We start from the raw sequence: 11,036 nt of genomic DNA, 5'->3' as shown, positions 1-11,036 counted from the left end.
TTTAAATGCTTACGTTTATTCACAATTACGTTATATTATCTAGTTGCAAATAAGAAAGTTATCGTTACATAAAGTACGTGTAAATATTCACAATATGCTTAACCATAATAAATGATTGACAACAAATAACTACATTTATGTATTCATATTTGAGATCGACTTACTGTAGTATCTTAGAACAAACTTCGACTACCAACATAAGGAATTGATACAACCCTGTTTTAAAGATACAATTTAATAAGTCTATAGATTTAATCATTTAGATAGCACGAATGTGCACGAATTTATCATTACATTGCATTGCACTATTAAAAATATTTTTATGTCACAAAAAGGTGACAAAAATAAAGTTAACCTTTTGGGTTAAATCGAAAATTTCCTTGCATTACCTTTTGCATTTCAAGTATTCTTTTTATTCGCATTTTAAAAAAATGATGAAATTACGCTATCTATTGAAAGTATAATATGGCTATAAAATTTATTTATTTCATGTAAGTAATTTATTAAATTCACTATAAAATCTTAGGAAAGTTTTTCATCTTACTGACGTATATAAATGTACTGGTTACTATTCGTTCGCCTTTAAAATTCGATTACTACCTACCTGTCTACTATTACACCTCCCTGATACATATAAAGACAATTATTATAAATATTTTTCTTTACCTACAAGTGTTGAAGTATACATCAGTATCGATTCAGGCAGACTTAAACTAAATTTAAGTTTCCTTTGACAGCTCTAAAACCAGTGTCGTTCTTCATTTACGCTTAAAGAAAGAAAGAGAAGGCGTTACTTTTGGAACATTTAAACTTAACCTATATTGTGTTAAGCCGCTTAGAATCGACACGTGTATATGTAGAAATAAAATATACAATAGTTACTTTATAGAACATTTTTTTTTAATTATAGTTTGTGCTACGCTGTTACCGTCAATCTAACCGTGACAGCAATGACGCGATCCATGAATCACAATCCAGTATGAGTCACGGACAAAAGCACAACTCTCGCGCACTCCTTTGTTTCAACAATAGGGTAGTTTCCAACAAGTCAAATCAGCTACTTTTTACTAAACGTCAAAACACGAAATTACTATGGTATTTGTATGATAAAGCAACCTGTGACGTCATACAAAAACGAGACAAAATGTCGCACTTATTATTACATATTTCTTTATTCAAATTCATAAAAAAGTTAAATAGAAAAAAGAAAACTTTTTTGTCACCTTTAGATCTGTCTTTATATAGTAATCAGAATTTCATATTTTATCTTTGACCTAGGAAACTACCCAATTCTATATAAGTATTATACCTACCCACCTCCTGGCAACTGGATAAACACTGCGTTTTCGGACAGAAGCGTGCATCGGAGCGTCAAATTATGCACGAAGAAGAAAAAGACACTCAAGGACATCTAAAATGCTACGCTTCTTGATTCCGAAGATACAGTCTAAATGCATCAAGCGAAACAATGACTATAGAAGACTATTTAAACATGGTATACATATTCCCAACCTTCATACTCCGTTACATATAACTTGAGTAGTTTGAGAGCAGAACAGAATGATAGTATGATAACGAGCATTTGTTACCATAGTAGTAGCTTTAGTACCATATCACATTAACTTTTTTGACAAATTGAACTGTATGGCTCACTAAATGACAAGTATCTTAATACAACAGGGTTCTAAAGTGGGTAAATGATATTTCTCATGGCTGGTCACAGTCTAATGCGAAAGAGGCATATCAGGAAAATGTATTGTCCAGCTGTCAAATGAGTCAAGCTATATGTAAAGGAGCAAGTACATAGTTACATAGTGTTACTGAACGTAAGCGGTTCATACCAGTTCATACAGTGGTTTCAATGACGTTGTCGTGTAAGCAAACGAGCTCATACAACGCGGGGATACCTGGAAAGAAAGAAATTAATAATTAGTCATTAAAGAATGCCATATTAATAAAATTTAAACAAAATAAGAACCCGGTAAGTAACGAGGCCTAAGATGGAGCGAGTTCGCCCAGAAGGTGCCTGTTCACTCTGGCCTTGAAAGCACCCGTGTTATATGCATTTACAGAAGATGGCAAAGAATTTCACTCCCTAGCAGTGCGCATAATGAAGGACGATGCGAAGCGCTTTATGTGTATAGTTGGGATATCCACCAAATAGGGATGGAACCCGACCGTAAGTGTGGAAGTCCGAAGATAAGGGGGGGAATCAGGATATAGTTATGGCTGAATACAGGTACAGTAGCATATCAGGTGGTGCAAAAATAAAGTAGATCCGTGTGTATTCTTCCTACAGGGCATACAAGGTGGTGGTGATGTTGGTGGTGAGTTGTAAGCTCGGATTAGTGTGGGGAAATATGTTCATTGTGAACGTAGTCTTCTTATCGTGTCGATGGCAAACTAAACAGTATCGGCCCAAAACTTGGCAACACGTATGGCGCTATCTGCAGCGCTCAACAGATACTCCTGTGTGCAGGTGTTCAAGCACGCAGGGCACAATGTAACACGTTCCATCGTTTTGGGAAACAGTGCCGTACTTAAGTCATCATCATCTCCCGTTTTCAAAGGGTCCCCTTACCTAAACTAAAGACTTGACAGGTCTGGTTTTTTACAGAAGCGACTGCCTGTCTGACCTTTCAACCCGCGAAATCCATTTCTCTGGAATGTGTGTTTCCTCACGATGTTTTCCTTCAACGCTGAGCACGTGATAATCATTTATGACCCAAATATGAATCATTCCATCAGTGCCGTACTTCAGTAATAAAAATAGTATTATTTTATGATATGTGTCAGTTAGGTAGATGTTACCTCGGCAGAGGCGGCGGCGCTAGTCGGGCTTGGTCTTGGCCATCTCGTCGGTGGGCGCGGCGGCGGCGCTGGGGAACCAGCCCCGCGGCCCGCGCTCGCCGTCCGACGCGCCGAGCTTCTCGCCGAATAGCCAGTGTCTACGAGAAAGAGATTTATATTTCACGACATGCGGTCACGAGTACTAATATGTATACACTTTGCAACCATGTCACATTAACTTTTTTGACAAATTAAACCGTAATCCTCATTAAATGTCAAATATGATAGTGCGACAGGGTTCTAAAGTAGGTACATGATATTGCTCATGACTGACATAAACGCCAATGCGCCGTGATACTATACATCATGTTAGTGACATCGTAACGAATACTAAGGGAGATAATTCAGACGATAATTCTGAGTTAATATCAAGTGGAATTTTCCGTCATTACGTTTCTCTTGATTAAAATTCATAAATAAGTTAAATAGAAAAAAAATATGTTTTCCGTTGCTTTTAGATCTGTCTTTATTTGCGTAGATCATATATCTAGTTTAAGCTCCCTCAACCAAGTCTCTGCCGCATCCGTCACACAATGCAGCTCGGCTATGAAACATAGGAACCGGTGCAGAGGGCACCCATTCACTACGTGGTTATTAACCACATTCACAGTATGGCGACTCCTTTAAGCCTTTATGTAGGTGATGGTTCGACTTTCCGTGGTTGGTCCTACATCGGTTCAGTCGGGTCCAGATTTTTCGTTTGGTTTCGTAGCCAGGGAGCTTCCGCGTGGGATCTCGAATAAGGTCCGCATTTGTGCCGTCGAACATGTGTACATCTATGCGTATAGAACAGTAGTACCGACCTCCGTTGCCTGGTGGCTCGTATGACGTCACCGGGGCGTAGCGGCAGGCGCGGCTCGTCGCTGCAGGGCGCCGCCAGGGCCGCGCGCGGGCGGGACAGTATCGGCACCCAGCGGCCGGAGTAGTGAGATGTAGCCGTGTACAGACGCGACCGGAGACGCTTCTCAGACTTCTGGCACAGCTGTTCTCGCTGCAAGTTGTAAGGCATAGGTAATAAAGATGAACTTGTTATAACACGATTTCAGATCAATACTTTTTAATTAAATACTAATACGTAATACCCTTACCCCTTACCCATGGTTTTTGCTTTTTTTTATTTAATACTTTTTAATACTTTTTTTATTTTTTTTAGTAGCATGGAGAATGCTACACCGACAAGAGCGTGGCTCTTAAATTAGTGATGTGATGAGACTTTTTAATTTTATAATATAAAAAGTAATAACAAATAACAAATAGCTTCACGCCTGTAGCTCCAAAGGGGTAGGCAATTAATTAACATTGTAGGTATACAACTTATGTAAGTGATGACAGGGCGTTCAAATTACCAGTTTTTTTTCATACAGGGTTTAATGACATCGTAACGAAAACTTTGAGGGTGATTCAGGCCATGATCCTGAGTTGATATCAAGTGGAGTTTTTAAACTTGCACGACATCGAAGCGAAAGAAATGACGAATTGGTACCAAACAAATGACGACGCGAAGTCTGCCTGTATTTGCCTACACTACACTCTGATATACTGAATAGGTTAATGATTGTGTAGAAGATCAGAATGCATGGGCGTCACCACCTGGGAACTAATATTAGGCAGTCAAATTACAGAAATTTTATTCATTAATTATTGATTTTTCCTTGCAGTTCCTTTTTCTCGGCTATGCAGGTTGAGAGAAGCTACAGTAATTTCAGGCGGATGACACGTTCGGCAAAAAATATTATGTAAAAATTGTCATTTCAAAGTGTAACTTGAATGACGATATTTTCAAGTTTGAGTTTGAGTTTCATAACACTTGAGTGGAAGACAATCTCAAAACTACGTACCGTCAAGTCATATGCCCCGCAGCCCTCGCGGACTGGCCACCGCAGCCCGTCGTACTGCGAGCCAAACAGCACGAACTTAAAGTTCTTCCTCCAGCCCAGGTTGTACGGGAACACGAACGGAGCCAGCCCCTGCTCTTCGCGCCGGCTCACCGCCTTCTCCACGATCCAGTCCTCTATCGTCGTCTGATTGCGCAAGATTCCGCGAAGCTATAATAAAGAGTGTCCGTTATTTATTAAAATGCATAAAGAACGATTGAGTTACCATCCAAACCCCATAGCAACTATGCTGTTGGAAACTAGCAATAGAGTGATGAGGCTCAAGAGGAAGGATGTTCTTAGGTGCTAAATACAATGGAAGATGGTGGCATTGGTTGCTTTATTTCCGGCTAATTAATAATCACGCAGTTTTGCGACTGATTCCAGATACTAAATAATAAAAAAAGTTACTTAATATTTCTCTCTTCATCCTCTGTGGTGTCCCACTATACTACCCTACCTCTGCTGAGCCAAGGTTCTAGAATTTTTCTCATTTTTCGTCTTTATGTCCTCGCATTCACGTAGCAAAATAACTGCTGTCACTTTTCTCTCTTTTGCAAGACTCTAATAGAATTCCCCAGTACATTCCATACAAACTAGCCTAACAGCCGTATATGTCCTAAAAGAACATAATATAATATAAGCTCACGACTTTAACCCAATTGGGGTAATCAGAGGTAACATAACATAACAAATAGTTCCATCGTAACATGAACTAATTATTAATTGCCCACACCTCACCAAGCTTTCTGTCAGACCAAAATGATAGCTGGTGAGCCATACCGCCGTATACATAATACATAATAGTCGAGCGAACTCTGTTACTGCATTTAAGATAAATTAATAACTCATTGGTGCAAGTCTGATACTGGGATTGGAACTGGACCTAAAGAACTCCACACTCCCTACAAACTAGGCAACCCTACCTGCAAGTATAGCAGTGCGCTGACAGCCAGAACGACGCCGACCGCCATGCCGACGGCAAGTAACGTCAGCAGTAACGTCGTCAGAGTCAAGTACACCAGTGGCTCGCGCCCCGTGCCATGGTGCACGTACCACACGCGGTTCAGGGCGTGGTACACGCAGATTGGCAGCACCTTCATAAAAAAATACCACACGAGTTTAGAAGACTTACATTATTCGAATATTGTGCAATTCCAATAATATTATATTATATGGGTGAAATTGATAACCAAGTCAGTTAAAAATAATATTTCTATTTTTTTTTTCTGTAACCTAATTGATGTCCCACTGCTGAGTAAAGGCCTTCCCCTTCTGTGCCTGTCTTGGGCATATGTATTGTATTTTATCTTACATTAAATAAATTATTTATTATAAAATAATCAATGATTGGTTGATTAAAAGATTGATGTATCTTGTTATAAGATTTGCAGTGTGCATTGAATTCTTCTTCATTCATGAAACAGATACAACTTTGTATTTGTAATTTTAAATGCTTGTTTGTTAATAAGGCTTCTAAAAAAGTTAGATCAATAACTCACAATGGAAGCATGTAGGCATCCCAAGACAGCTGATGTCAGAAACATAGTAAAATATCCATGGTTAGCATGTCCCACACAACAGTTAATCCATGGACAGTGGTGATCCATTTTCTTAACACAATACCCACCTGAAAAATAGATTAGATCCAATTTTGAAAGATATTTTTTTAAGACTTGTATATAGGTATATTTTTTATGCTTATTCTTTATGAAAAATGATATAACAGAGATCTTATTAAAAGTTTCTTGTTTATTCTACTCACACTTTCGACAGTGATGTGATCTTGGTGCTTTGTATCCTTTACAAATACTACAATATTGCAAGTATTGTGTATCTTCTTCATTGTCCTGTAACAAAACTTTAATAAGACAATATCTACATTAATATTATTAAGAAGATAAGTTTGTAAGCTAGTATGTAGTAGTTAATAGGAATCTGAAATACACAGAACAGCACATGAAGACAAATAGACAACACACAAGACAGGCAAATGCTTCCATAAGGGTTCTAAGATGAGCTTAAACACTGTTTTCTAGAAAAGATTAAGGGTAGGGGCAGATAGGAGTCGTGGAGCAACCCTGCTGTGGCTGAAAACAATAAATTTAACTTACTGGTTTCCATCCAATAGGCACAAACCCAGGACCTTCAAGCATTGACTGAAGGAAATAGTACAGCGTCGTGGCGGCTAAGCCGAGAAATATAGCGGAGTGTATCGCACCGCCTGTGGATGCATGTGGTGGCCACCACATACTCAGAACATGCATCATAGACCAGGTGATCAATTTAATGATACCTGTGGGAAAACACAATTTTAAGATAGCAAAATTATATCTGATAACTAAAAAAACATTTAGTAACAACAATTTATATACTTAGCTTTTTATAAAATCATTTAATACAGCAATTTATGAAAAAAACTTACACAAAACAGAGATAGGCCCCCAATGGAGTAATCTGCGAAATGGGCTTCTAGCCATTTTCCAAAGTGCCAATATTCAGAAATTATTAAACAAAGTAAAACTTAAAACGAGACTAAAGCAAACGCCCTTATCATTCAATACATTTTAATTGAAAAAATATAAATAACCGTTCTACAATGCCACTAAAAGATGATCACCGATAGTACCGTACCGATCAGTTTGACATTGACAGTGACATTGACATGAAAAAATTAGAATTCGTTCAAAAATAGTTTAACGAACGCTTCTTGTTGATTTGATGTGTACGTGTATCCGATTTTTAAAAAATAAGGGTATTGCCATGTTTTTCTAGAATATAGATACCAATTAGAATTGACGAAACTATATAACAATGGTACTGGCATATAGACCTGACATAAACCCGCAAGTTATTATTGTTAAACCCTGTGTAAACCCAAACATAATAAGTAAATCGCTAAAGCGAGAAAGACGATAGCCTTATCTTCCTTTTATTTAGTTTCTTTCCCACTAACAACATACAGCTTAGTACGTAAAAAACAAAAGATAAATCAACCTAATCATGTTACGTTTTACAGTGTATAACATTATGTTAATAGGAGTAAGTGTCTGGGATACAATATTACACAGCCAAATCATTGAAATTGTGTAACTTTTGTTAACTGAGAACAGCTGCTTAACATGCCATCCGAAGCACCTACTTATTGACTTAACAGTTAAAATTTCGTCAATATTCTATTTTGGCCTGAATCGTAATTATATTAATAAATTCAAGAAAAGGGGTAAATTTTCACCTTCTGGTATCACTGTTGTCACTGTTTCTGTCCCTTACAAGTTGCTTACAAGTCCCTTACGGGCGCGGGGCGACGCGGCGACGCCGACTACAACTCTACGTATCCTTTCTGTAAGATACCAAGCCTTTTTTGTTGTTGTAGTTTTAATTCGCCTTAACTTACCTAGGAAGGTAAAAATTTGAGAAGCATGGCTTTGTAACTTTAGTTTCCTAAAAATTGATTTTTAATAATTTCTACCATTTTTTACAAGTGAAAACATTACAAATTGGTAGAATTCATGGGTGTACACGACAACCCCAGCTACCACGTCACGCAGTTGTCACATCGCGATATTTTTGTGGCTCTTTTTAGGGTGTGTGCATTCTTTATTTGTGTTGTGCTACTTATGTGGATTATTAGGTGATATTTCTCTTTTTACTGGGTAAGTTTTGGCTAAAATATTATTTCAAAATTTTATGAAAACACCACTTCAAAGTTCTACTTAACTTGTCCTGAATTCCTACCAGCGTTTCTGTGACTATTTAGCCGCCCGCCGGCGACAGTAATTTTATTGCCGTACCTCGAATACGCCAATATTAGATTAAAATTAATAATTCTACCCATAAGACTGCCATTAATCAACGTTTGAACCGCATATCACTGTTGGTTCAGTCAGAATTCCTATGTAAATGTCACGCGGCAAGGTACTTGTCAATTCTGCTTGCTAACACTGGAATTTCCGTGGCTGATTTTCTTACATGTATGTTCTCTCGTTGCAGATAGAGATTCCAAGCCGCCAAGATGCCGAAATCTGTGAGTACATTAGTTTTGTTTATGTTTTTCGCAAGTAAGTGAGGTTACGACGGTAGGTAGGGTAAAAGCAGTACTGTTGCTTGTGACTATCAATTTACTGATTTCACCAGTGCAATGTGATGAGGCGACTTAAATCTGCGACCAAATGCTACAATTCTCTTAAAAAATCATAGCCTTATGACTGGAATGGTGTAGGATGTAGTCTTGGCTTACATTCCATATCTCAGAAGGTAGTTGTGAGTAAAGGTAAATTATCTAGATAAAGTATGGTGTAACATCAAAGAATTTTATTATAGGTTATCATTTTTAAAGTGTGAGATAAAATTGGTGATAATCTTTCCTGATACTTATATTATGTACCTTTTATTTTTCCTGAAGAAAAGTCACAAACTTTATACTAGTTGACACCTAGCAGAATTATATTTTATAAATGACTTATAAATTATATTTACTAGAAATTACTACTGTAGAGGTAGATAGACATATATATTTATGTAGATGTATCAACAGATTATATCCACTGTGACAAAGGAGGTTACTGTTCACTGCTTTGCATTAATTGAGTAAAATGTTACATATTTCCCATGGTTGTGTTTGTTAGTGTTGTTATACCATCATTTGTATATGAACACATCTGTTGTCACTACAAATGATGAAAGAAATGAAATTTTCACTATCCATTATTCACTAGCTGTGATGTAAATGACTCATGTAACAAATTTATCAGTAGTACAAATATCATCTTAATTGGGATGTACACTAGGTTCAAGATAAATTATGAAATTCTGAAAGACAGATTTAAGACTAACTTAAAACATTTTCTTTTTCCTATTTATAAATTTTTATCAAGAAAAACAAAATAATAAGTTGACATTTTATCATATTTTCATCACGACATGACATCACAGTGTGATTTTTCATTCAAATTCCATAGTAAATTCATGTTTTGATGTTTAGTAAAAAGTAACTGTTTAGTTGGAAACTAGCCTATTACAATAAATAGCTATGATAAGTTTAAAACTCTCAATCAATCATCTTGTTTAGTAACATCTCCATAAATTGTAAAGATAGGATATAGAATAAAAAACATATCAGAATATGAAATATTGTGACTAATAACTCTCCTATCATCATATCCTGGTTGACATTGACATTTTTCAGTTTCCATTGTCCAGCTGATACAAAGAATTCATGTTTAATTTAACTGATTCATAATATCTACATTAACATTTTTATTTACATTGCTTCATCTTAATCGTCTGTGCCTTATTCTATTTTTATAGAAATCTGTTTTTTATTTAATTATACATGAATTGCACACTGCTTAAATATATATATTTATATTTATTATTTTAAGATATTTGAATGTTTTATTATGTAAATTATGGATCATTGTTATCTGAAATAAAGAAATTTTAATTTTTTTTTTTTTTTTTTAAATCTATCTACAACTTTTTAAGTATTTTCATGTCAACTTTATAATTATTTTACTTGTGTTTCATTCTATTGTGTATGATTTATTTCTATTTTTGTATTTAAGTATGAACTTTAACATGTATTTCAGATACTTGGCTATATAAGCAACGCTCTTGATATAGGCGGAAATGATAACATTCTGGTTAGTCAACTGTGTGGATTTGAACACTTATCCCTTTGTCATAATGCTCCCCTTTTAATTTGCTTGGAAATTAACATAATCTGTTGTTTGTTTGGTTATTTTTGTGTGTTCCTCAAATAGTTTCTTTTTTATATTTAATGCTATATTGAATATTCCTTTCTAGTAGAAATGTGTATTATACCTATGTAACCACCAATTTGTTTTACCCCAAATGAAATATACTTTTCTAAGTATTTCTATGCACCTACCTATTTTCTATGTGCTAAATTTTGAGATTTGATTGATCTAAGCTCTTATTTGCTACAGTTCAGGCTCCCATTGATTGACACATAGTGTGGCTTATTGTGGGAGTGAATGGAGTGGCTAATGATAACTTGCTTACTACGCCATTGTTGCCGTGGTTAGCTTCAATTGACAGTTGTTTTTCTCGTTTTGAGCTCATTGAATCTGCAGTTCAGTAAACACCCTTTGCCAAACGAAAAACCTGTGTAGTAATTATGTTGTCCTACAAATTGTGGTTGGTTGCTAGCTGAATGGCTAGCTAGTTGTGTAATGGTCGGCAAACGACATTCTTTGTAAAGCTTGTCGATGTATGTCGAAGGAAGGAAGTGGGAAAGTAGGACACGCTTTATCTAGTTAGTGGACAGTGCACCCTGTGCATAGATTG

General features: G+C 36.3%; 2 protein-coding genes across 2 annotated transcripts in view; one reads left to right on the top strand and one right to left on the bottom strand.

The window, feature by feature from the left end:
- Position 1: 1 nt before the first annotated feature.
- LOC126381593 (palmitoyltransferase ZDHHC6-like) lies at positions 2–7,365 on the bottom strand. Its single transcript, XM_050031058.1, has 9 exons — positions 7,150–7,365; positions 6,839–7,020; positions 6,490–6,574; positions 6,227–6,354; positions 5,651–5,821; positions 4,689–4,895; positions 3,654–3,841; positions 2,812–2,948; positions 2–1,907 (listed from the first exon to the last, which is right to left on the bottom strand). Exons 1-8 carry the CDS (start codon positions 7,202–7,204, stop codon positions 2,831–2,833), a joined length of 1,134 nt encoding a protein of 377 aa, XP_049887015.1. The 5' UTR covers positions 7,205–7,365; the 3' UTR covers positions 2–1,907; positions 2,812–2,830.
- Positions 7,366–8,232: 867 nt separating this feature from the next.
- The window catches only part of LOC126381591 (moesin/ezrin/radixin homolog 1-like), a 33,343-nt gene continuing 30,539 nt past the window's right edge, over positions 8,233–11,036 (top strand). The window contains exons 1-2 of the mRNA XM_050031056.1: positions 8,233–8,380; positions 8,718–8,751. Of these exons, the coding sequence (XP_049887013.1) occupies positions 8,740–8,751 (12 nt within the window). The 5' untranslated portion in view covers positions 8,233–8,380; positions 8,718–8,739. The remainder of the gene's footprint in view (positions 8,381–8,717; positions 8,752–11,036) is intronic.

Source organism: Pectinophora gossypiella, unplaced genomic scaffold (assembly GCF_024362695.1).
Source record: "Pectinophora gossypiella unplaced genomic scaffold, ilPecGoss1.1 Pgos_65, whole genome shotgun sequence".
NCBI classification, from domain to species: Eukaryota; Metazoa; Arthropoda; class Insecta; order Lepidoptera; family Gelechiidae; genus Pectinophora; species Pectinophora gossypiella.
The sequence above is the reverse complement of the archived record's forward strand: the minus strand, read 5'-3'. Positions and strand labels throughout refer to the sequence as shown.

Bases quoted from the DNA above. Each gene is read 5' to 3' on its own strand.
- LOC126381593 (XM_050031058.1), bottom strand. From the start codon at position 7,204: ATGGCTAGAAGCCCATTTCGCAGATTACTCCATTGGGGGCCTATCTCT. The intron at 7,021-7,149 runs GTAAGTTTTTTT...GTTTTCCCACAG, and splicing joins GGGGCCTATCTCTGTTTTGT to GTATCATTAAATTGATCACC. The intron at 6,355-6,489 runs GTGAGTAGAATA...TCTATTTTTCAG, and splicing joins ATCACATCACTGTCGAAAGT to GTGGGTATTGTGTTAAGAAA.